This window comes from Cottoperca gobio, chromosome 5, assembly GCF_900634415.1.
Source record: "Cottoperca gobio chromosome 5, fCotGob3.1, whole genome shotgun sequence".
Lineage (NCBI taxonomy): Eukaryota > Metazoa > Chordata > Actinopteri > Perciformes > Bovichtidae > Cottoperca > Cottoperca gobio.
In genome coordinates, this window is record NC_041359.1 from 20,905,026 (window position 1) to 20,931,850 (window position 26,825).

The 26,825-nt window shown below is 41.1% G+C and overlaps 1 protein-coding gene and 1 long non-coding RNA gene across 7 annotated transcripts; one reads left to right on the plus strand and one right to left on the minus strand.

The window, feature by feature from the left end:
* The first annotated feature begins 1,348 nt into the window (after positions 1-1,348).
* On the plus strand, positions 1,349-25,025 carry arhgap40 (Rho GTPase activating protein 40). 4 transcript variants are annotated; one of them, XM_029432351.1, is made up of 16 exons: positions 1,349-1,510; positions 3,189-3,323; positions 10,904-11,127; positions 12,075-12,295; positions 13,152-13,230; positions 14,015-14,163; positions 14,992-15,157; positions 15,728-15,819; positions 16,335-16,412; positions 17,679-17,838; positions 19,000-19,082; positions 20,079-20,285; positions 20,694-20,837; positions 21,086-21,237; positions 21,429-21,484; positions 22,076-25,025. In XM_029432351.1, exons 3-16 carry the CDS (start codon positions 10,923-10,925, stop codon positions 22,180-22,182), a joined length of 1,899 nt encoding a protein of 632 aa, XP_029288211.1. In that variant the 5' UTR covers positions 1,349-1,510; positions 3,189-3,323; positions 10,904-10,922; the 3' UTR covers positions 22,183-25,025. The 4 variants fall into 4 exon arrangements, with proteins under 4 accessions (XP_029288211.1, XP_029288210.1, XP_029288209.1 ...); XM_029432350.1 differs by lacking the exon at positions 3,189-3,323; XM_029432349.1 differs by lacking the exons at positions 1,349-1,510; positions 3,189-3,323 and adding an exon at positions 6,257-6,376.
* Positions 20,624-26,477, minus strand: LOC115008639 (uncharacterized). 3 transcript variants are annotated; one of them, XR_003832315.1, is made up of 5 exons: positions 26,383-26,477; positions 26,003-26,154; positions 25,225-25,364; positions 22,412-22,540; positions 20,624-22,176 (listed from the first exon to the last, which is right to left on the minus strand). It is a non-coding gene; the product is annotated as an uncharacterized LOC115008639 (long non-coding RNA). The 3 variants fall into 3 exon arrangements; XR_003832316.1 differs by lacking the exon at positions 20,624-22,176 and adding an exon at positions 22,187-22,288; XR_003832314.1 differs by lacking the exons at positions 20,624-22,176; positions 22,412-22,540 and having other exon boundaries at positions 25,019-25,364.
* Positions 26,478-26,825: the final 348 nt, after the last annotated feature.

Genomic DNA, 26,825 nt, shown 5'->3' on the forward strand with positions numbered 1-26,825 from the left:
GACTATTCTTTTTAAGAAGGTTTTACACCATATATATATATATATATGTAAAGTGTTGTTAATGTACTTCTCTTAATTTGTTTGGAATAACTATTTATTTTGTGTCACATACTCAGAGTCACAAGAATGATCCACATGGAGAAGTTTTTCTGTTACTCTAAACTACTCCTTGTGTTTTGAACGCTTCATCATCAGAATAGCATTTCACCAGTTATAAAATGGAATAGCATTTATTACCATTTGATGTTATTTATAGGTGTACAGTTAAGGCTTTGGACCTAAGAAACTAACATGGTGCTAATATTATGTAAGACAGCCTAGAGTACAATGTTTTTACTTATTTTTTACAATAAGTGACAGCTCAATATTATTATTATTATTTTTTATATTTAGTTTTTATTGCAAAATGGAACATGTACACAGAGCAATGAAAGGTACATATTTGAGCATTTTTCATTTTCACATATCTCTCACCTATTCATCAACATCTTCTCCCTATCCCACCTCCCACCCCTCATACTGGTCAACAATGCACAGCATTCGGAGTATTGAAGAATTATAGAAATATCCAACCTACAACAACTAATACAAAAGGTTAGGTAAACATGCAATCATCAGTACAGAAGAAGAAAGAAGATACATAGATAAATAAACATAAATAAAATCCAGGTCCCATTAGAAGTGACAGATAACAGGCTTTCAGAAAAGTAGATTATGGGTTGCAAATGGGAGTAGAGTTTAACTAAAGATCCTCTTAATCCAAATTATTATAATTCTTTAAATGTCAGAATGATAAGAGATCATATAACAATGATTATTCTCCTGAAGGCAATTTGAGTGGCAGGTTCTTTAACTATTAGTTGACAGTATTCAGGGGATAGTATACAAATAGAACAATAACAAAAGAGCGAGGGAGACACCAAACTAAATTATTATGAAACATACAGACATTAAGTGTCTTGATATAGAAAGGTAATTTCACTTATTGCTCAACATCCTTCAGGAAATCCTCAAAATAAAACTTTTTATTGTTACATTTACATTTAGGCTGTGAATTATTTATTTTTATTAAAAAAAATGTCAATTCTTTAAAGATATGATCAATGAAAAATCTGAAAATATCAAATATCAAATATCTGCATGCAGGTCAAATGATAGGCAGGATACTATTTATGACTCCTCCTTAACCTTATTCACAATTTGTTATGAGGAAGCATTAACACCTTCTTCCAATAAAAGCCTTTATCATTTAGCCAAGACATGTGCAGTTGTTGATGATGAGGTCCAGCGTGGTGACGTCACGCGCAAGGTGTAAAAGATAACGTGGCCGGTTAGCGGAGGAGAGCAGCCTCTCTCATCTCATCTATGAAGGCAGGGCTAGCTCTTCTACCGTCCCACCATCTGTTTGTTGTCACCGTTTACAGTTTGACTCATCACTATTGGAGCTAACGTTACATGGAAAAATCCTCTTTTCGCGCTCATCCTTCTCACGTCGACGGTGTTTCCCCAGGTGCGTAAACTGGTCCAGCTTAGTGCATCTCTTTGTTTACCGTTAGCTAGCTAACCTTTTACAATTTGTTAAAAATCGGGAATGAACTGATGGAAAACACTGATGTAATCTTGAACAATAGGCATGTGTGTATTAGAAACAGAAGTGAAATAATTGACATGTGTTTTTTTTTGTGTTTTCCCGTTTGGCTTTGTGTTCCTGTTCTCCGGGTGGGAAGCGTTTCTGGTTGCTATGGGCGTGTTCTTTTCTTCCTGCATGTGTGCAGCAGCACAATGTTATTGTCTGCTGCACTGACAGAAATGTAGTTCAAAGCAAGTGTTTCCTTAGATTGTATTTCAAATCATTCCTGTAATATTATGCATGACAGTCCTCACACTATGGTCCGACTGATACTGGCTTTTTCAGGCCCATAGCCTACTTATATTTAAGAGTAAGAAAATCAGATATAGGCTAACAACCAATATTTATTTGAAACAGAAAAATACCAAACATTTTTTATATAGATCCATTGTATTTGGTTATTTGGTATATTAACATGACCTTAAACATGACCTTAAACATACCGTGTATGGCAATGCTGATACATCTGCAATAAGCCTGGCTGATTTATTGGTCTATGCCTCTATGGTTCCTCACACAGACACTTTTAAAAACATATCAGTGAAATAAAGGAATTAAATAAGAGGATTTGGATTTTTTCATGCCATGCTATTTAAGGAAGCTGCAGATTGTTCAGGCTTTTATGAATTATTATAGTATTGTGGAGTTTAATAACCTCTGACTTTTTCATCTGCACTGAGGGCAAATGGAGCTACAGTGTCTCACTATCGCCTCTAGAGGAACAAGTGGTATTACAAGACTGGAAGGACTGCTAGTTTCAGTAGATATCTCTGCAACACGATACATAGACTGTTACCTCTTCACAATCTGTTGATAAGGTTAGCTAGCTAGTTGTTTTTAATGTAAAGTAAAATTCTGGTATATCCTACACATTGAACCTTTAAGATGTATGCTCCCAAGTCTGAATTGTACGTGCAAACAGTGCCAAGTACTACTGCTCTTGTAATCCACTTTGGCTCCATATGGCGACAGAAGAGAAGGTATTCCAGCTCTCATTGCTCGTAGCTTTAGCCCTGCTCAGCTCAGGTAGGCAGCTGTGTGCAGTGAGTTCGGTAAACGTGAGGACGCATCGGTTGTTTGGGTTGGCGCAATATCTGCTTCCAAAAGAGAAAATCTGGATTCACACAGGCATGTAATTATGTCAAAGACAAAATAACTTAAGGTAGGAAGGAGATATGGTAAAGGAGGTTATGGTTGCATGCTAAAAGAACTTAGCATGTTTCGATCATTTATCATGGTTTTTATCAGTCAGTCGTCCATTTATAGCTACTTTGTAGAGAACTGCCTGTTTTATTGCTTTTCATTGTCAGTAAATAATACAATTATAAGGTTCTGATTATGTCAAGGCGTGACAGTGATATACTGCATGAGCTAGGTTTTAATTGTCACATTGTCTTTTAATATAATATGAGCTTTTGCCATTGGAATAAAAGGGTTTATTATCTTTCCAAACTCACCAGGCCAGTATATCTTTCATACCAACATCTATTAATAGCCTCATAGTCTCTTAAACAAGTAATTGAAGCTTCTCCAACTCACTTCCCATCTGTGCTTTCAGAACAAGTTGAGCTACACCCCCCAGATGAATAAATGTGCCAAACTTTGCAGCCATAAATAATAATGAGCGGAAACACCCAAGTCACTGTGGCTGCAATGCAGGAATTCGATCGCTACAGCACAGTCCTGCCTATGTGTATGTATAAGATGAAAGTCACACGTGCATATTTTCGTTGGTTTGTGTGGGAGAGTGCGGTCATTGGATTGAAAACAAACTTGCTTCAGCTGCATCAAATGGACTCCAGCCTTTGATGACACAGTTCATCCGCCGCTTTGTTTTTTCTGTTAGTCTTTACACTTGTCATACTGAGCATGCTGGTATGCGATCTCGTTTTTAATTGTGTGCGTTGGGAGTTTTTGTTATGAGTGTCGGGCTTGCATCATTCTGTCACACCATTTGCTTGTCCGTGAAACCATCTGGAAGTGTCAACGAGTCCGCCTCAGCCTGGGACACATTTTATTCTTTTCTCCTTGTCTCGTATTCACATTTGATACATTTCGCTCGGGCCAACAGTACTAATGCAATGAAACATGGCGATGGGGGTTTTTGTCCATGTTTCTCCACTCATCTCCACATGTCCTCCTCTCCTGTATTATCCTCCCCCGTCAGCATTTGCCCTCTTTTCTCTTTTTGTCATTCTACTCTCCTCCCACCCCCCCCCCCTTCACTCTCGGTTCTCTCTACTTGCGAAAAGGTGGATGAGCAGGCCATGAGTCTGAGCTGGCCGTCACATGCCATCTGTCGGGTCACAAGGTGACACGGCACCACTTCCTCTACTCTCCTTTTCCTCTGGGCATTATCTGTGAGCTGAGGTCACGGTGTCAGTAGAGGCAAGAAAGAGCTTGACTTACCAGAAAAACAACTGTCAGAGATGATTCAAGAGAAAGGAAAGACACATTAAGGAAAGATGTGGCAAGAGGAGAGCAGATACAGGTGTGTTACTGGACCTAAATCAAGGTGAGAGTGACGAGAGAGACTTCTACGTTGTTTATGGAAAAGGAATAAGTGAGGAATAAGTTCTTGTGTGTAGAGACAGCCGGTGAGGAAGGCCAAATCCTAAGAGTGATCTCTGTGGTCTTGCTAATCTGTGTTGATCTGGCTAGAGACACACTGTGTGTAAAACGTGACTGGGAAATCTGCCAGACAGACTATACTGATCCCACCAGATATCTTACACTGTACGACACAGACTGTGAACATGAACATGGGAATTGATTCTTTCCTTGTTATAAACTGTACAACTGGATTTGTTATTTAGTTTTTAGTTTTGACACGGGAGCAGTTTTATAGACGAACAATTTTGTGCAGAAAACCCTCATCCAGGAGCTGATTAGATTTAGTGATTAGATACACAAGTAAGTGGGCTTCACTGAGCAAGTTTAGTATTAAATACTATATAAAGTGGACCAGGGGCACACCATCAGGGCTTCAGAACTGGAAAGAACAATACTGATATGATGCAAATATATCATTACCTAAAATATATTTTACTGTGTGTCATAAATGTATATCTTTTTGGATGTATAAAGCGCAGTGCGGGTAGCAAATCTTCTCAATATCCTAGTGGTTTTAAAAAGATTCTGCGGTGAGCAAAGTCTGAAATGTCACATTATCAAATGTAAACGATTGAGTAGCTCACATATGTTCCTAGAAACACTATATAGATTTCTTATGATCTTAAGATTACCCAACACTGCTGTGGTACAAAGTGCAAAGTGCTGAGCTCTAAAGCCTCTCTTCTAATGAGACACGTTTAGTAAATCTCATTGAAATTTCGCTTTAAGGTCGATTATGACGTTATAATTAACCCAACATCTGTCTTAGCTCCGTTCTTCACCAAGTAACCTTTTGTGCACCAGCCCACCTGTGTAGACATCCAGCTGAAGGACAGTCAGAGTCACACAATTACACTAAGAGGGATTCGGGAGCGGGTGACCTTCTCTGCCTCTATCATCTTGAGTGTAAAATGCCCTTTTAAAAACGGCCAATCAAAAGTTACCTCTCACAATGTATCTGTCAAGTGTTGCCAAAAAAAGGTAAGACAATGCAAGGCACATTTCTTTCTATATCCCATGTTATGCATAAATGCAGTTTAACAGGTTATATTTAAGCTATAGAAAAGCATTTATGGATAAATGAAGAATCAAAATAAATACAAATAAAATTGCATTTCATCAGAAAGTTTGAGGCGCAAGTAGGTTAAAATATTGTTAAATGTTAATTTGATTTTAACAACAGTCAGCAGAAAACTTTAAGGCCTGGAATTATAAGTAGGCAGAGATGGCAGTTTGTTCTCATCTGCACAGTATAATAACCTTTGACCCTGTGTTTGCTCTTTGGAGACTGCTTCCAACTGACCTGTGCTATCTGGAGGATTCATAATACAAAAGCAGGTTCAAACTTTTTGGTCTTAAACCTCGTCAAACAATGTTATTGCTGTGGTTGTTTGTGCCCGCCATGATCCAAAGTTCAAGAACCACTGTTATTGCATTCTTGCCTTTTAAAATCCTCTGTGTACAAGCTGACTGTCCTGCTATTCATTGATATTCAGCCCTGCTGTAAATAAGTGACCGTACATTGGATGACAACCATAAAGACAAAAGACCAGAGGTCAAGCAGATTCCTATGTTGGACTTTAAGTAAATCAGTAAAGGAGTAAGTGAGCATGTTGCCACTAACACAAAGGATGTTTTCCACTTCTTATTCCCACTGGTGGAAATGATGATCCCCCAGCATAACTTTATCCAGGCAGCCAGCCGGCCAGTCAGTCAGTCAGGCATGCAGCTGTTGTGTCCTCGGCCCAATCCATTCAGCTGCAGCCCCGTCCATCCCAGCAGCCGTTCAGACAGTCTCTACCCTCTGTCTGTATCCCAGCCCCAGTCAGCTATTTAACCACTCAGCTCCTTTCCTTCCCCCCCCCCCCCTCCCCAACCCTCATGCAGACCTCCTTTCCTGCCCCAGGATGTGATGTAGTGACGTCCCTGCCAGCAGCAGTGAGACCGTCCTTGTTCTAATGTGTTTGTGCATTGAAGAGATTACAAGGAAACAGTTTGCCAGGGGCAGGCAGCTGCTGTTTGCTACAGCGTGCAGGAGTTCGGGGGGGACAACAGCAGGATGCCATGGGGGAGAAGTGGCTCGGCGGCACTGCTGCTGCTCTCGGGCAGAGCCATCGGGCGAGCCAAGGCCAGGTAGGATCAGGCCTCTGCTGCCGCCGTGGACTCAGGGGCTGTTGGAACTTGATGCTCATGTATGGATTAACTACTCCATTATAATGCTAAGCTGGGTGTGGGTGCTGTGAAAGGTTATTAATGCAGCGTTCCTCTGGGACCTTTTATTTTACTGGCCAGTCAATGCAACAGTCTGATTATCACTTATAGTATCTAAATTGTTGTTTTTAAGAACTTTGTAGACTTTAGATGTCTTTCTGTGTTTAGGTGTGTCTGTATCGTAGGACAGACCTGTATGGGGTGACAGGGTTTGACACTTTCTCAAGGCTGTGTGAGCAAACTGTTGCATTCCCTGCAAGCTAAGAGGCTTGCAATGGAATTCAGCCCCAAGGATTAAACCCCAAACAAGCCTCTTTTTCAACTGGATTATTGTATTTCTTTCCCAGAGTTTGTTTTCTGGGGGGGTTACTTTGTGCTGAGTATAAATGTAAGACAACTGTTTGACATTTTGTTCATTCTTCTCTCAGAGTGGATGGTTTCCTGTGTATTAGTTTGAGGCCCATTCAACGAGAAACAATCCCAACACCGTGACATTTTCAGGAGTGGAGCATGTGTTTTGTTTTGTGGCTCAGCTTTACACGTTATAACTTACTGGCATGGTGAAGAGTATTATTAGCAGGGTTAAAAATAAGACAATGCTGCTTTTGCTCTTGGTTCTTGAGTCAAACAGAAGAGGCATTATTCTCCTTCTTCTCCGTCCTCTGAGGGTATTCCATAGATTGGTTGCTGTCATTTTAGTTATGAGTCATGTCTCATATTTTTTCTTTAATGGCAAAGTTGAAACCTTTAATCCAGATACACTTTTAGAGAGAAAGCAGAGTCGTTATATGACAAACTGAAGTTTCTGTTGAATTGTCATAGAAATGCGTTCCCAAAATTGTTCAGCAAGCAGACAGATTTCTCTAAAATTAGCATCAGAAACCACTGGAATGTTTTCCTCATAATCTCACTCATCTTCAGTTGTTTTATATCCTCGGCTGACATGTAGGCTGTCATAAGCATGATAAGAGAGAATGAACAAGTGGTGATGAGTGAGTGATTTGTTGAGGAGTTGACAGACCTGTTGCACTTCAGAAACTTGCGACACTTTCTCTTGCTCTGCCTTGTGTTCATGCACATACGCCACATCCTGACTCAGACAGTAATTTACGGAAGAAGTTTAGTCAATAACTCAGGTATGAGGTTGGACTAGGATGTTAGATATGAATGATGTAATAACTGGCCACCTTCTGCATATAAGGCATGCTTTTATTCAACGCACTACGTCATGAGCTGCCTCACCACAAATATGTGCTTTTGGATTTGAGATGGTTTGCAATGCAAGCTCAACCACGGAGATTCAAGAGGAAGACAAATCTTCATCCTTTGATCTGTTTAATTAACTTCATTCTTGTAGTAACAGCAAAGCACAGAGGTGCTAACGTTTTCAAGTACCCTCCATTATTTAGCTCATTGTGTAGCTTTCACTAAAAGGCCAATAAAGTACATGAGTGTAGACAGCTTTAGCTTGTGTGTCTAGAGGCTTCATCATTTACATCCATTAGACCTTTACCTGGACTTGAACAAGTGTCATTGTTACAGTACACACAGTATTTTTTAGGCTAGTTTATAAAAGTGTCAAACCTTCTTGTTTGAACCAGATTTGGTGGTCATCCGGCACTAAGGCAGGGCGTGTCCCCTCGGAGTGGGAGGGGACAGGTGTGAAAGATGTGTTAATGTTCGGGGAGTCGTCACTTCCTCTTGCATTCCAGCTCCTGCTCCACTCGGCTCACAAACTCGCGGCTCACGGCCCCGAGCCTCAGTGAAGACTTACAATAACGCTTTCTGTCAGCGCACAGAGAACTTTGAGCAGCGCACTCACAGGGTGTACAACCAACAGGACTGGATAAAGCTAGGTTTTGTGCCGGATTGTAATTCCTGGATGCCTTTTAGCACTGTGGATATGGGAGGCAGAGAGGAGGTATTGGTGGGCAGGCTCGGGTCCACCATGCAGTTTCCTCGCACCAGGTTGAACCGTTTCAGGCTCCGTCCTGCCCTGAGCCCAGCCAGGAGCAAACGCGTGAAGCCGTCCACCCAGAAGAAAAAAGAAAGGTATGGAGATAAATCCCCAGGATCAAATTCATAAAGGTTTTGGGGAAGTTCTGGGTGTTGTCTGCGCCTGAAGCAAAGCTGTGTAGATGACACACTGTGTGGTAATGGAAAGAAATAACCAGAAGTGTAACATCATAATATGTCATTCAGAACCGGTGTGTGTAGTTTATGCCGTAGGTTTCCCAACGTTTTTTAGGTGGTGACTCTATTTTGACAATTAAAACAGATGATAATTGAACAGTAATTTGCACACAAACATTAATTTGTGGGATAGAAACAAGTTTCTCTTGATGACACTCATGATCTCATGTGAATTCTTGTTGCCTTGCCTGAAGTTGGTGTGGACCCAGAGTGCACTGCTGTGAGTCAGCTGTCTGCAGACCTCTGATCTCTCAGGCTTGATGTGGTTTATCCATAAGAGTAGCAGGTTGTGAGCACATGTTCTGGCTTTAGACAGATGTGTGTTGGGCGGTGTAGTGAGCCAGATGTTGTATGAAGATACGATTTATTATTTCTATATTGGTAATGCATCAATACCACATGCTCTCCTCTCCCCATAGTGATTCATAATATCTAAACTCTAAAGTTATTGGCTAATGTTCAGTGCTGATCAGATAGTAGATACTATATTTTCTTTGAAACTTTATTGTTTAAGTCATTTTTCAAGCGTACATGAAGAACATGTGCTGGTTTCAGCTTCACAGGTCTGTTTTACGTCAATGTAAATAGAATATGTTTGAGTTTTGGTCTGCTGGTCGGGCTAACGCAGCGATACGAAGGAGACGCTCTCGTGTGATGGACATTCTTCCACAGTTTTCTGACTTTTTATACACTTGATTGATTAATTGGGAAAATAACTGACGGATGTGTCTTGCCTGTCCAGTTCCTCATGCGTGTCAGTACCTTCGCTGATTCCAATCCAGTACATTGGATCTAATTTTCTTCAAACATTTAATGTCCTTTGGAGGGAGGCCGTTCAAAGTCTTTCCAGTAAAACGAAAGATCAGACTCAACAGCGCTGCCACATCACATTACATACGGCTATGATGTATGTTGGGATGTAATCATGATACCGGTACCTATAAAGTGATACCGATTGCGCTAGAGTACTCCATTATAATTCATTACTTCCTTCGATACCCATCATGTGAATGGAAGCCATCAGCACTCCTCTCCATCCAAATGATGTTTACACAAATACATTTTGTGTTCAAATTATTACAATATTTATTAAATAACTGTACAAAAATATACAATTATGTAATATTTGGGCAATGTACAACACAACAGACTGTATAGGTTTGTAGCTGCTGCAGCAGTGGGCCGATTACATGTCGCAGGAAACCGAAGAATTGCGGTTATTGGCTGCAAGCAAAACATACAAATTGTAATTTCTTTCTAAATCTGGGTACAAAAAAGGATAAAATGCCGGTATCATTGGGCTGGAGAAGTTTGGACACTACTTGGTTCTGGGTTACTTCGGTCCCGTACCGATACCCATTCCTAATTGAAACTTCACAACGTCTGACATCACAGCCCACCCACCCCCTGTCTCCACTCCATGAAACTGGTTTAACACACCATACATTGATCTGGAACTAATTAGATCTGGCTTCGACTGATGTGTAGTTCTCGGTCAGCTGAAAGTATGACGGGTAGTTTTGGCTCTGATACATTCATCTGGTTTTGTCTACTCACTCATGTTGGCACGATAAGCCATCTGGCATTCCTCAGATATTGAAGTGTGGTTTGGTATGTCTCTCGAGATTTGCTGAGTAGAGGAATGTGACTGGACAGCACTCCGATGGAGTGACTCCGCTGACCACTTCCTGTGTCTGGGATCACCAGGTCATATACTAGTGCCTGAGGGTGCAAGTGTATCTGCAGCTGAGTGTGTCCCATTGTTGTCAGAGAACAGTCCCCTCTTTTGTTGAGTCATACAGAGCAATCACTGGCGTGTTTGGAAAAGAATCTGAGATGATTTATGCTTTATTTTTCTTGAATTGTTCTTTGCATGTTTTCTCTAATATTGTTAGTGGCTTACAGCCATGTGTCTGTTTCATTATGTGAAGGGGTGTGACACACAGGAGAACAGATCTCACATTGTTGCAGTGACACCTAGTGGATCTGCAGGGTACTGTGCCTCCAGGCTATATTTTGCAAGAACAATAGAGACCCCCCTTTGTGTCCGCTCTCGCCATCTCTCTCCTCACTCCGGCCCTCCCTCCGTCCCGCTCCTTTTGTCTCTCCATCTCTCTGGGCTCTCCCGGCTGATTAATCCTCCCCGCATCGCTCCGGTCTTCAATTCCTCTTGTGTTTGTATGCGTCTTTGTGTCTCTGTTCATTTGTTTGCATGCATGCGTGCAATCTCTTTACGTGTGTGTATGTCTGCACCAGAAATCCCAGCCCCACCGAGATGAGCGTGGAGCCCTGGGCCAGCCCGCAGGACCAGGCAGCCGCTGAGCACGCACACAGCACCCACGCGGCATCCTCCGAGGATCAGGAGCAGCACCCTGACAAACTCTGCCTGGACTCGTTCTGGAGTGAGGTGGAGACCATCAGACAGGGGAGTGGCTACACAGACCTCGAGTGCTCCAGGAGAGACTCCAGACAGTCAGAAGGTAAATCCTGCTAATCCTGTGCTGAAAGATGAAGACAATAAGAGGCGAGATATAAGCCATGAGTTTATGTTTTACATCACAAACCATCAGTGTGTAACACAGCTGCTGCTCACATCCTCCATGGCAACGTATCAGGTTTCTCTCATGCAGCAAAGAAGCGCTCATTACCATGACAACACTATCAAACACTTTGTGGCAGGGAGCGTTTTATGTGCACAAACCACAAAGCCTTTCATCATGGGAATGCTCTTTTTATTATGTCCATTCAAATGATCGGGGTGTGTTAATTCTTCCCTTTTGATGGTATATTAAGGAGGAATCACTCTTTTAAATCACTAATGAGTAAACCCTCTGAAGGTGTGTAAGTGTGTCCCATTATTATTTTGAGGGAGTAAACTATTTGATGTTCTTCCTCTTTACATTCAAACAACTTACTGACTTCTGTATTTAGTGTCCAAGAGCCAGCTGCACTAACTCTCCATGCAACACATTATTGCTTCCTTTTCATACAGTACGTTCAGACTTAACGTGGTTATTACGCAAGCGTTTACAAATCTGAGATGTATTAATGGCTAAAGAGAGATTATGTGTTACTAAACTGTTACACTCATTAACTGCCAGGTGCAACTGTTGCGTATCTAACTGAGTTAACTGACAAAGCTAAAGCTAATATATGAGCTGTTTAGAGTGAACAGTTAAAGAGATTATTACAGGTCATTGTTTTACGTATATCAGTTAAAGAGATAAGATTAAATATGGTCGACACATCTGACCTGACGTGCGATTTAAAATGCTGTTTAATATTCAATTGTATACATTATGTTACATCAAAATCACCATTTTATATAGTAAAATATTGCATTTTAATTAGCATTTGATTGACATGTTGTTGCTGTCGTCCCTGTGTATTTACATGTGGCCTTGTCTGTTGTGTGTTCGCGTCTCAGAAGGCGAACAGGAGGAACAGTGGTTGGCCGATGCTGGTTTGTCGACCCTCATCAGCGAGGACAGCGAGGATGTAGACAAAGCGGTGCTGCTGTCCACTCTGACCCGGACCCAGGCCGAGGCCGTCCAGCGTCGACTGGATTCCTACACGCTGTCGCTCCGCAAGAGGAACAAAGCGGCACCGCGTGACGTTCGCGACATCTTCAACCCCTCAATCTCTCAGGTCAGGACTTGGAAATACTTTTTTTGAACCATATCAATCCCTGAATCCCTGTTCTGTAACTCACTACGACCTCTGAGATCATTGCTGGAGGAGGAACAACTTTCCATGCCTTAAGCAGTATGCACTTCATGTTGCAGGGTAGCATTTATACATCTGGAATCTGGAATCTGTACCAAACATACGTAGACTCAATTAATCGGTCGCCTGCATTTCCAGTCTCAGGATGATTGTTATGCTGTTATGCAAGTTTACAGCAAGCAGAGGCTGTCTGAGTCAAAGCTGCATGCAGTGTAATATAAAATACACATTTCCCTGGTGACTGTCAGGACTCTGTTGTGCTGTCTTGTTCCTGTCAAAGGAGCTGACATGTGACAGTAAAGGCAAATCATATGTAAAGGCCATGCTTTGTCCTGCCTGTCCGTCTGAGCTGCCCTCAGAGGGAACACTGTTCCTGTGATCCTTATCGGCCCTTTCTCAAAGGAAACACTCTTTAGCATCCACCTCTATGTGCTCAGTGGACAATATGAAACACTACTTCTATTCCCAGTGGTGGAGAACATATTACAGGACTGATTCTTTAAACTAAAGTTGCTCCTTTGAAAGTGTTGTATGCGTGTATACGTGTAAGTCTATTGCATGGGAGAGGGACTCCTCCTCAGTGGCTCTTCTTGAGGTTTCTTCCTTTTTGTTTTACGTTAAAGGGGCTTTTGGGCTTTTTTATCTAAATCGAGGGTCTGAGGACAAAGAGTGTTGTTTGATGTACACACTGTAAAGTTCCATAAGGAAAATGTGTGATTTGTGATATTACGCTGAATACATGAAATTTGACGTGTCAATAAATGCTCCCTTTCACCAGTCCCTTCTGCCTGAGGCTCATCATAGTGAAGACTCGGCCCAAAACAGTATGGCATCGCTTCCCAAAACATCCTTATCGGGTAAGAGCTACATACAGTATTAATATTACAGTAAGAGAAATGAAAACTAGAACTGTAACTAAAGGAATAACAAAGAAGTAGAAGTACACTCATAGCGCAAAAGCAATGGCTGAAATTGTTTAATAACAATCTAAAGAGACAAGACATACAAGTACCTTACTTAAGTACAAATATGAGGTAATTCTACGTACGTTGAGTCTTTTTTACGCCACTTTCTACTTCTACTCCTCATTTCAGAAGGAAACTTAACTTCTTCTTATGATCTAAACACTTCTTCAAACATTGGACTTATGTACTTCCATCATTCCATCACTACTTCACTACAAATGAACTGCTTAACGTGTCTTTAAAAAGGAATACCTGAAGAAGAAGTCAGACGGGCAGCAGACTTGTGAGGTGGTGATGAGTTTGTCGGGGTCATCTATTTTACACAAAAGTGAAATATACACCTTTTAGATACAGTAAAGAAAGTTACAGATGCAACAGTAAATATTGACATCTGTAGTAATTTGGTCGCACTTTGTTACGTGATCAGTTCTGATGTTTGACTCTTAACCGATACTCTAAAGAATACTTGTGCCAAATGTATTTCTTCCAAGGTTTTGTCTCTGTGTTTTTGGTAGATAAACAATAAAGACAGCGCGTGGCTATATTTCCTCATATTTGCGATTCTTCCTCTTGTTCCCTCGCGTAGCGTGCATTCAAATGTTATCTTCGTCACTCATTTACGCCGAACTTCCTCAAGTGAACTAATAGAGTTTGTGTGTGTTTGTGTACCGCTCAGCTGTGACGCCGGAGCATCACCGAGGCGCTCCTAAAGAGGAATTCTTCATCACCGACGTGGCTTACTGCGAACAGGCCGTCATCTTCCTCAAACAGGCCAGACTGCCGCAGAACAACAGCCAACGCAGAAAAGAGGATGGCACCCTGCCTGTAAGCACCAAAACTCTTCCCCCTCTCATACTCATGACTGTAATCACTTCAGGAAAACTGTGGAAAGTTTTTAAATGTTGTTTTTAAATGTGGAACGTCATGAAATGGGAAGACAATTTGCAAATGGGGTATAAAAGGGAAAGCGTGACATATGTTTGTGTGTATTTCCTACATTCATTTCTTTAGGTGGGTGTGAAAGTGCATTTGAAATGTATTTACACAAAACAGGACATTCAAATAATCACTACGTTTTTAGGAAGGCAAGGTTCATACGTGATGAATAATTAGCCCCACTAACAGTTTGGCTTGTGTGCACCTGAGTGGATTTAGGACTTTGGTAAAGGAGGAAAGATTAATCTCATTTATTTAGGGCTTTAGATATTTAGAACATTTCACAGAAATCACTTTACATGTCAGCCTCTGTTTGGACCTACAGTATATATGTTGTTCGTGTTCATGTAAACCTGTTAATACACACCAAATCTAATCCTTGCTGCCGTTGGTTAGATAACAGGGTTAAGCAGAATAAAAGAACGAGGGGATTAGCTTTAAACAAAAGAGGAGTTGTTGTGTCACAGAGTCCAGCAGATTCATTTTTCTATTTCAGGCTAAATAAGATTTTGAGCAAAAGGAAAAAAAGAGTATTAATGACTGACGCACATTACATTACAATGAGTGTATTATGGAAATGATTTGACACGGTCTCCATTTTCTACTTTATCTCACTCTGTCTTTCTCTGCTTTGTATGTTTCTTTGTGTTTCTTCACCTCCACTTCCCATCTCTCAACTCCAATCCCCTCCCTCTCCTTTCACTCTCACCATCTCAGCGGGTGATCTGCCCCAAGTGCCGCCTAGGAGTGACTCGTATTCAGGATCTCTCGCACTCTGACATGAAGAAGGTGCGTCAGTTGGCTCTCATCGACATGACGGCGCTGTGCGACCTCTTAGAGCTGGAGGTCAAAAGGCACAAATCCGGCAAGAGGAAAATCCCAGGTATGGCAGCAGTGACACACGAAGGAAGCGCGATACAAACACACACACACACACACACACACACACACACACCCAAGGAAATAGAACTCTTTTTATTGGGACAATCAAATGTAACTATGTGCAGTGTTTATTTCTTGTCTGTTCTCATACTTGAGCCAATCACGTCAAAGGAAAACAAAGACCCAAGCTAGCACTCGACTGTCTGCAGCTCTAGTTCTGCACAAACGTTGAGCTTTCTAATGTCTGCAGAAACTTCTTCCTGATTCCCTGCAGCCTGGAATTCAAATCTAAATATGCTCCTGCCTCTTTACTACATACTTTACTATGGTGACATATTCTTTACCAAATACATTAAAACAGCCACAACTGTTTGTAGCATTTATTTTGGTTAGCCATAGTTTGGCACACTGCACTTTCTGTATATCGGCTCAGTTACACAGAAGCAATGATGGCAGTATGGATGTAGGCACACACACACAGAACACAGGGAAATATGTCCCTTATGCAACTTTGACTAAATGTTAACGTAAAGAGGAGAACACTGTAAATGACACTTTGTTTCTTTCACAGAGAGCACGCTCTACGGGGTGCCGCTGGCCGCGCTGCTGGAGAACGATCAGAAAATTAAGCCCAACACCTCGACTCCTCTCTTCATGCAGGCGGTAAGAACCTGAAATACATCTGCGTTTATATGACCTTGAAAATCAACAAAAGAAATGTATGAAGAAGATGATTCCAATCGCTTTTGTATATGAACTTCTCTGTTTCAGATACTATCTGTAATGCATGTTGGCTTGAGGTGGTAATTTAGACAATAATCTAAACAGCCTCTTAAATCATTTGAGTTTTTGAATGTGCTTATAATATATAACATCTGGTATTATTCCCTGGTCTTACACAGGATGACAGTTTGCATCTTTTTCACATATTTTGCACAGCATGTGTTCGGCACATTTCTGTCTTTGGTGAACCTACAAACCGTGTCTTTGAATAGAAACGCACTAAACAACCTCAGTGTCCTCTGAAGTGAAAAGCTTTGACCACACCCTGTATTTCGCAGCAGTTACTGTGAATAACCAGCAGAGGTGAGCGAGAGATGCTTATCTACTGATGCCTGACTCTCTGCTAATGTCTCTCTCTCTCTCTCCGTCCTCTCTCTCTCTCTCTCTCTCTGCAGTTGTTGTCGTTTTTAGAGAAGAAAGGTGTCGATTCGGAGGGGATCCTGCGGGTTCCAGGATCTCAGTCCAGAATCAAGGTACAATATACAGTATGTCTGTCACACAAAGCTGGCACTGCACCAAATGATTCTATCACACAATTTGCCCTTTTTTGTAATCTTGTGTTTAAAGCAAAGAAATGAAAAGATATTTCTTGACCTAAAGGGTGGCAGAAATATTGATACTGTTAAATGTCAGAAGTGCCTGAACAGCAGTGAAGAAAATCAAACAGCTTCACTGAGTTTAAGTATAGCTGACATTTATGAAAGTCCAATGAGACTAAATCAATATTGTTTTCTTCAGCTGTTGCTGCCAGATCCACCTTCTGATACTGTAATTAAATCAGCACATGCACACTTGATGGTGAATCAATTAAACTAGAGCAGACAGAAGAGGGCGCCATTCAGCACATTAGGACAGACTGCTGGGGGCTGGAGCAGTGAAGTACCTGTGACAGATAATGGATTAGACAACAATGCTAATTTAGAGAGAATTAACAAAACATGATATTTTGGCACTAATTTAAAAGTTAGTTGAAACTACAGATGTGCTAAAATTGTGACATATCTGTGTTTTTCTCTTATGTCCCAAGCTCATGAAGGATCTACTACCCTCAGCATGATTTGTCCTGATTCTAGATTCACAAATTGCAGAATCAACACATTTTAGTATTTTTTTTATAAAACATCTCTAAGAACACAGCTATGGCCGCCTGTTGGCAACAAGCTGTAGAATAGGAATCAGCAACACACGATAAAAGAGCTTTTATACTCTTATAAGCGCCTGAGGCACACAGAGACTGATAGCACTGCCAGCTGTGACCTCATGCCTGTGTTTGTAACATCCACAGTCATGAAGATTTAATGAGTTACTAATGAGTTTTAAATAGCTGCTCCAGGGCCATGCCAGCTCTGTGAGTGACGAACAACTCTCCATATCTTAATAATATTCAAAATAACTGACACTGAAGATGTAATATTACGGACGCTGGAAACTCATCATTTGTCAGTCACACAAACGTTCTGTGTTTTTTTTTTAATAGATTAAATCTTTTCTCCTTTGAACACATTTGTCCAGTGTCTGGCAACAATGATACATTTCTGATACTTTAAAAACATGCAACAAAAACAAATATTTAAATCAAAGTTTCCCATCAAACAGAAAAAATGGTTTCTGTGTTATTAAGTTTAGAAAATGCTTTTGATTATAATACAAGAATTGAAAAGGGTAGAATAAACTCACTGAGAGGTGTCACTGTCAGAGTTCATCTGTGTTCATTCATGAAAGCTTTTTTTTACCTTCAGTTGCTGCAGCAGAACTTGGAGACCAACTTCTACTCAGGGCCGGTCAGCTGGGACGACGTGAGTCCTAACGACGCTGCCGCGCTGCTCAAGAAGTTCATCCGGGAACTGCCCGCTCCTCTGCTCAGCGCTGAGTACCTCAACACCTTCAGCGCCGTCAGAGGTCAGTGAGCGACGTTTAGGATCTTGTCAGATTTAAAACACTGTGTAGTAATTGAACAGACTATGTTGCATCACAGCCATCGTGTTTTAGTCATTTTGGTGAAGCTGTTATCCAGAGATACAAGATGTCACCTACCTTTACTCACTGGATGTTTTACAAATACATATCTGATAGCTTACTATTGTTCCATTTTTATTTAGTCTTTTCATGTATTTATTTTGGATTTGAATTTATTTTTTATTTAATTTTATGTTGTTCTTTTTTAAATAATTATTCATTATAATAATATTTTATTATTATTATTATTATTATTAATAATAATAATAATAATAATAATAATAATAACACTATGTACCATTCTGCTTTTTATTTTTTGTGCACACAATATTTCACTGAATATATCATACAGTATTCACAAATCACAATAAACAACATAAACTGTACGTATATAAATTTAAACATAACCACGATTTAAAGGGCACATTTTTTTTCTATAATTAAAGCTGAAGTAAATATAATAAACCTATTATATGGTCTAAAAACGATCTTTCAGTTTCAGGACACTTCACAAAGTACAGTTGCGTAATGACCAGACCTGAGATAGATCTTAAATGATATCAGGATGCAGGTTGTGTTGACTGACCGTACTACTTCCTCTACACGATTTCAACAATCTCCTGCCCATTTTTCCAGACAGCTCCGCGGGGTTCACATCATAATTGCCTCTCGAGTCTCTTCACCGCTTTACCTTCTCTGCTCCTGCTGAGAAACCGACATTAAGATGAACAAGTTGATAGCCTTTGAAGAGGCGTGCGTCCCTGCACTGTGACAAACCAGCTGTAAAAGATGTGCTATTTTCACATTAGTCTCACCTTAATAAAAGAAAGGACTGATATTAATATGACCTGATTGATGACTCACTGATGTTTAGTTTGTGAGGAGAATCAGTGCAAAGTGATAAACGACGTTTGACCACAGAGACATAAGCTAACAAACCTAATGACCAACTGTCAAAATGTCATTAATCTTTAGATATCCCATTACTCTTAGCCAAACTTGGAGGAAATGAAGAGTGTGTGTGTGTGTGTGTGTGTGTGTGTGTGTGTGTGTGTGTGTGTGTGTGTGTTAAACCCGTCTTACCTTTCCTCTCTCCTCCTTCAGACATCACAGAACTGAGGCAGAAACTCCACATGTTGAACCTGCTCATTCTGCTGCTGCCTGAGCCCAACAGGAACACACTGAAGGTACACACACACACACACACACACACACACACACACACACACACACACACACACACAAAAAAGTGTTAAATTGGCCCTAAAGCTATGTTTAGTATTCTTCACACCCTACAAGCTTTTCTTAGTTTTCAGAAATTCATCTCAATTCACTTTTTTTATGAAACCTGACAGACCAAAGCACTGTTTCATAATGCATTACTATATTGTTCTGGTCTTAATCCGCATTTCAAACCCTCTGCTCTGTTATATAACGGCTTGCATTAACCATGACTCACTTCCAGCAACAGAAGTGAGCAGTCAGCTCCGCTTATAGCATCCAGGAGCATTAAAACCCACCTGAACTAATTACTTTGACTCCAGTGGAGGCAGCTGAAACACACTGTGTATTAACATACTTCTCAGTAGAGGTGTTACGGATGATTCATTCACTGTCATAGCTCACTTTACTCCATTTGGTGCCTTAGTGTAAGTGGCCTCTTAACATTCACACGATGGGCCTCATGCAGAAACATTCACTTACATTTTCTTATACTTTTAGGTTAAGAGATCATATAAACTAAGAAAGTCAACTCCAGATGCACCAAACATCTCTTACACAGGTTTGAATGATGAATCCCACTTAATCGTAAATAGGAGATGTGTGTCGGATTGTTTATTGTTAGCATAGGTAACTGGCCCTAAACACCATATAAGTGCAGGTGTTGTGCCGTGTGCAATACTCTGGCACATGCCAAGTAATTGAAAAAAGGCTGTAAAAAGAAGAACTTCATCAGTAGTGAAATTAAAGTACTTATAATTAAACTTACACAAAGAAAATATGATTTTCCAGAGTTACAATTCTATTATAGGAAAACAGTGAATCCAAGAAATACACTTTCAGTTGAAAGTGACCCTATGAAAACTAGAACGCTCAAACCTCCACGTTAAACATCTAATTTGATTTTTGTTTAAAGATGGCGCTTGATTTCACGTATCTGACTCCATCTGTGTGTCCTTCAGGCCCTCCTGGAGTTCCTCAGTAAGGTGGTTTCCAGGGAGAGGAAGAACAGGATGAACCTCTGGGCCGTAGCAACCATCATGGCTCCCAACCTCTTCCTCCATAAGGCCGTCTCCAGCAGACTGACAGAGGGGGCAGAGAAAGGTCATGCGGAGAAGGCAGCTGATGTCATGAGGCTCCTCATCCGCTACCAGGACCTGCTGTGGACGGTAAGACCGCACACATATTCAACCTTTTACTGCAGAAACATTCAATATAAAAGGATTATTTATAGGCCATTATTCATGTTCTACATGTGCTCACAACCAAATTTTCTGTGACGTAAGAACAGTTTTCTTCTTTTTGTATTTGTAATAAAGAGTAATGAAGCAATACAATCACAAAAACTTGGCATTTCATATCCCTGCAAATTAAATCAGCAAAAGCTGAAACTGAATTGAGCTCAAAGGTTCATTCTTGACTTTGGAAATAGCAGTTTATTACACATTTCCCTTGTTTGGCTTTTCTAGCTAAAAGCTCCACAAAAACCAAGTAAGATGATGAGAATTGTAGACATATGTCCTGGCAGTTAAATACATCCATCACACATGTTGCGTCATGTTCCCTTTTCTCTTCAGATCCCTAATTTCCTCATGAGCCAGGTGCGTAAGCTGAATGAGAACAGTAACCGGCGTTACCAGTTCTACGATCGGCGCATCAAGAACCTGCTGAGGAAGATCCACACAGACAGCCGCGACAAACCCGAAAAAAACATCTTGGAGGTGAGCTGCTTTACAACCCCTTACACACTCTGCTTACAGTCCACACCCCTCAACAGCAATGTCCAATCAAACAACAAATCTCAATTCTTGTATTCATTGTGTCTGTGGAACAAATACATTTGTTATTATATCTGTGAAACTCAAATACTGGGCAATCATACTTCACACTTTAGTTATAATCTGCACACACACACAATATCCTAAGTATTACATTGATGAATATTCTTTAACTCTTTTTCCCCCTGTAGCTGTGCCGTACGGTGAAGATCCAGGTCGGGGATCTGGTGAGCGGCACCTTGGAGTTCCAGCTCAACATCAACTCCCGAGCCTCAGACCTGCTCGCTCAGTTTCACCGCCAGTCCGTCCGCAGCCCCGATAATGGAAAGGGCAAAATGCGAAGGTATGTTACTACAACTTTAACTATGTCACGTAATGTGCACAGCAGATTTTCTTCTTCTAGTAGTACAAATGGCGTCACATTTTTCCCCTGATGAATATTTCCTTTCAGAAAGACATGTTATGACATGTTATGACATGTTATGTGCGTTATCCAGCTTTATGGTAAAGAATGTGTTATATGTGTCTCAACAGAAATGGCTCTGTGGCGTATCCGGACTGTGTCCTGTACGAAGTGGGAGGAAATATTGGTAAGTTGGAAGTGGCTACACTACAAGCGTTTTCTTTCTGCTCAATGAGCCGATGAGGGTGGCGAGGTCTTACGTAATGAACCGTGCGAACGCCAAAGAGACACGAGCAGTGCATCTGCAGTTATCAGAGCAGACAAATGCTTATTACACACACATGTATGTGCGCTCGCAGGAAAGCTGACAAAGTGAACAGTTAGGAAAAAAAACTTGTTCAGGCAGTTCAGCTTTGTGAGGTGAAACTTCTGAATCCAAGCACAAGTATCTGAGATTATTGATTTATTCATCCGGATTTGATACTAGAGCTGAAAAAAAACTATTTGGATAATTGATTAACTGTTTAATTCATTTTCAAACTAAACAATTATAGCTTCTCAGTATCAAACTAAATAAGACATTTAAGATGTTAATTTGGAGCAATTATTCAGCTTCTTCTTACACTCAATAGTTCAAACAATGAATCAGCTAATTGAGAACATATCCGGCAGATTATAATAATCCTTAGTTGTAGCCGTGATTGATATTTTAAATGAATCCTGGATTTTTTTTTTTTACATATTTAAATTCCGTTCATTTGTCGTGTGTTTTCTGCAGGTGAGCACTGCCTGGATCCCGACACACACCTTCTGGATTTGTTCAACAGCAACTCCGGAGGAGAGTGGGTCATCAAGCTGAAACCCAACGCCGGCAGAGGGCTGTGAAGGATGGACGAACAGATCGGTGAACAGCTCGCCGAAGAAGGACAAAGGCAGAGCCTAAAAAAAACAAAACAAGTCCATGCAGCCCTCTCCTCTTGTCGTTTTCATCCTTGGAGCAACGAGGGAGAGGAGACAGATGGAGGAAGCAGAAACAGATAGATGGAGAATCTGCCAGGAGCAGAAAGCACTGTCTACGATGAACACACTTTGCCCTCTTTCTCTTTCCCTCTACCTTTCTCTCTCCATCTTTCTCCTCTTTTTCTCCCTTCACTCCATCATTCTTCTCCTGCGTCACCGCGGGGCTGCGGCGCTGCAAGCAGAAAGCCGCTGACGTGACTCATTACTCCCAGCAGAGAACCTGCTGCATAGGAAAGAGAGGAGAGAGAAAGAGAGTTTGGTTCGCCATCTTTTCTCTCAAGCAATCATCTCCAACCATAAGCGAGCAGATGGGGATGCAGAGCACCTCTGGCTACAAAGAGCACAGGTCCCATCCCCTTCACAGGCCAGCCAGACAAATCGTGTTTTTAAATTGTGGGTTTTGCAAAAGGCTAAAACATGATTCATGTGCTAAACGACCATATTCTTGGCTTAACTGGTGTTTAACCCTGCACTGGACAGTACATTTAAAAACAAAACATGTATACAAGAGAAAACAACATTTATTCTGAGATTCATTCTTGACCTTGGAAACTGCAGTTGTCACCACGAGGTCCATTTACAGCTTCTAAAAGTACATGCATGTCATAAAAATATGTGTTCACGTTTCTCTAAGCACCCCCTACTGCAGTTACTGAAACAACGTTTCTCACTTACAAGGCGTTTAAAGAAATCAGCTTACTGGAGAAATCCAACTGTAACCCGGGCACTTGATTGATTGATTTATGGATATAGAAGACAGAACAATCCCAGGCATAACATATTAAGTGTAAACAGATATTTCCAACATGGTGTCAGATGTCATAAGTGCATGTAAACACAGGGACAGTAGTAGATATCTATTAAGTTTAGGATATGGACAGAACACTCTCGTATCATGTTCTGCGTTTTCAATGCAACGAGCAACGAGAGAAAATATTTTGAAAACTGAAAAGCTAATGGGACAGAAGCTAACCTGAAAATGGAGCGGGACAGAAGCTCTTTGTAAGCAAACAGTGACCAACCGATCCATCAGCCGACTGATCCTCTGTTCTTCCTCTGTGCCATTCAAAGACACCCACATGAACTGATGTCTTCTTATCTGTGAAAGCCTGCGATCTCTTGGGCCTTATAGAATAAAAAAAAAAAAGCCATGGACTTCCAAGGACCCTTGACCTGTACAGAACAATGCTCAAAGAGACTTCTCTTTTTTTTTTTTTTTTTGATACCAAGGGATTTGGTGTCGCAACCTCAAGGACAATTATTGCACCTCTAAAAGGGAGTTAAGGACACAGTGAAGCTGGTCTTCAGTTCTCATTTTTAAACGCATGAATGGAGCCAAAAGTGCTGAATTGACTCTTGGGGGGGGGGGGGGGGGGGTAAACTGGGATTATTAGTGTTATTTATATGAATGTAATGCCATTGTTGCTTCTGTATTTGATGAGTGTTCTGTAGGCTAGAGAGACTTTAGGATAACGTGGAGTTGCTGCACTCAGTGTAACAGTATGTTGTGTGAAGTCACCCATCCCCAGTGTGGGAAGTTGCAGTGTTCTTGTGCATATTTCTTGATGCCGAGTTGTATTTTTGATGGATTTCTTTACATCCTAAACAGTACAGTAAGATAAACATCATGTGTAAATATTCATCCGCACTGAAATCACTGCAGTTGGTCTGTTTTGATCGCGTTGCTACTCAAGGTATTCTCCAACACACGCAAGCAGCAAATGAATGTGTTTAACATTTTTGCGCCGGTCGTCGGACGTGAAGCGTTTACTCCTCGCAGTCGGAGCCATGTTGGTGCTCCGCGGCCATTTTGTGGGAAGTGGCTCGCACTCTCCGCTCAATAAACGGAGTAATGACAGCGGGCCCGGCACCAACATCTATCAACACCCTCTGCTCCATCTCTGTCACCTCCCAATAATGGACCATAATGGTGGTGCGGTGCATGCGTCAGAAATATGCAGAGGAATCACATTTCTTTGATAAAGGAGAAGGTAATAGATGGCGGTTATAAATTCTGCTGCCTCCCCCCCTCCCCCTCCCCCTGGACCTGACGACAGCAGCGGTGTGTGTGTGTGTGCGTGTGTGTGTGCATGCATGTGTGTGATGAGCTTCATTACACAAGTCCAATTGGCCTGTCCCAGGGTCTAAGGCACAGTTCAGTGCCTCGGCACAAAGCGAGCTGATGAAACTGCCTTCTGCTGACAATCAGGAGAACTAGGTCACCTCTGAAGCAGCATCCCAGAGGGCAAGCACCCCAAGGAGCCGAGCACGTATTGTGTAAACACTCATGACAACACACAACATGATGTGGAGTCACCAAAAACAAGGGGCACAAGGTCACACACTGAACCCATTTTCCATTGTTTGTGTTTGTACATACTGTATGTGAATGTGTTTGTGTGTGTGAGAGAAAAAGAAGAAGCTTCCTTTGGGGTAGATACATGTATCTCTGAAACAGTGTTATATTGCATCACCCAGGGAGAGTAAATGATGCACAGTTACAGGAACATCTGTGGTTGTGAACCTCTTATTGTCCTCATCATGGGGAAGATTTTAGATGTCAGTCAGCAGACGTCAGAATGTATATTTATGCCCTTTACACAAGTCAGTTTTTTTTTTTTTTTATACTTTTGTGAAAATAGTCTTTGCTGTAGAAAGAAAAACTTTTGAAAAATGTTTTTGTCAATAAATGTGAATCTAATCTTGTGCTTAACGTGATTTATTTTTCCAATATGGGGTAATGGGTGTGGTAGAAAGATGGTATCAACAAAAAGCATCATTCATCATTCTTGTGGATCTACAACGGCATCACACAAAGAAGCAAACATACACACATATGTGAAAACAGAGAAAATCTGTAGTGAAGTATTGGTTTCTTCTTCTGCTGTAATCAATAGAGAGATTAACCTTGTAATGTGTGCGGGTGAAGAGGCCGGCGCTGCTCAGTTCCTTGATTAATCATGGCCACCACTCCTGGAAAAACCATTCGCAACTAACTGCCTCATCAACTTTGATTATTCAAGGTCTCAGCGTGTCCAAGCGGCCGCCTGAAAGACAAAAGGAAGAAAACTGTTGTGTGATATAGCATTCATTGCTTTTTTCTTTCACAATATTAAAGTTTCGAGCTATTCGTTTTGTCATTTTACAACATGTGGGGAATTAATTATGGCCGTGAATAAAGTTTTTAAATCCACAATGAGATTAATTATTTGAAAAATAGATAGTTACAAAATCAATGCATGATGTATTCAGTATCTTCAGACACATATTGATCTGCATTTTTAAAACTTTGACTGATCATTTTCCAAAATATGAAAAATCCTTCAAATGGTTTTATCATATTCTCCTTCAATCATACCGAATGTCTCTCAGCACAGACAACATGAATCTGTTGTGTTTTTCTGACTAAATACTGTGTTTGGGGTTTTTTTCATTCTCATTTCTGACAACATAAAAACAATCACTAAGCAAACCGAACTGCAGCTCCAGACAGAGCCGCAGCAGCAGCCTGCCAGACGCAGGCCCCTTCGGCCTGCTGCAGATCTAAATTACTGTAATCAGAGGATGAAAAGCAATCAGCAGCCTTGTATGAGCTTCTGGCAGAACGCCTGACCCCTGGCTCTCTCCACCAATCAGACCGCTGCGTCTCATTCACAACTAATCACGACGTGCACTCAGAGCTCACCGCCTCCCTCGCATTTGATGGAGAAAGCGCTCTTCCCCCGCTTTTGTCTTTTTGTGCCGGGCTGACCGGAGTTTGATGAGGGATGTCGGTGCGAGCTGAAGCCTTTTCCGGTGCTTACATGGTGGTAGCCATGGTTTCCACCACTGATGAGACTGTGTGCACAAAAGTAAAGTTTCGCTTTCAAATTTAGACCCTAATCACTGCTGATAATGATGTGTTCAAGTGAGGCAGGAAACGGATAGAAAACACATTAACAGATTTACAGGAGGGTACTGAGGGTAATCACTGACGGAAATAATGTCTGAGTGATTGGAGAGTTTGTGCCACAAGTAAAAACTCACAGGCTTGATTATCAGAGTTCAACCAGATGTGTTACGTACCCATGTCGGAGTGTAATTTACTGCGGGTATTGTTCCTGGTGATGTGGGGGCTTAGATGAGCTGCGGAGGGCTCACTGGTGCACAGGTGTACCACATCACGTTTTTAAAACGGAGACACGCCCACTTCAAACGAGCAGAACGAGAAAAAAAGACAACGCACACTTTATTACTCAAAGCTAATACAGGAATGTATTTGTGCCTAAAGACTTTAATTAGTATGATGAGCAAAAAGGCCACCACCTTTGTTCTGATTGGTCTAAAGTCCTGAATCCTGGTACTTCATACTTTGGGCAACTATCTAACAGTCAACCTTTGAAACTTTTAAATCACATGAAAAATATAACTTTGTGTTTAATAAACGTCTTCCATATTAAATATTTTGTTTACACTGCATATGTGTGCATATCTTTGATATTGGGACTACTATTTTATCCTAAAATATA

Coding starts and splice junctions, on each gene's coding strand:
- arhgap40 (XM_029432353.1), top strand. CDS start 8,337: ATGCCTTTTAGCACTGTGGATATGGGAGGCAGAGAGGAGGTATTGGTG. Junction 13,231..14,014: donor TCCCAAAACATCCTTATCGG/GTAAGAGCTACA, acceptor TGTACCGCTCAG/CTGTGACGCCGGAGCATCAC. Junction 21,238..21,428: donor GGAAAGGGCAAAATGCGAAG/GTATGTTACTAC, acceptor GTGTCTCAACAG/AAATGGCTCTGTGGCGTATC.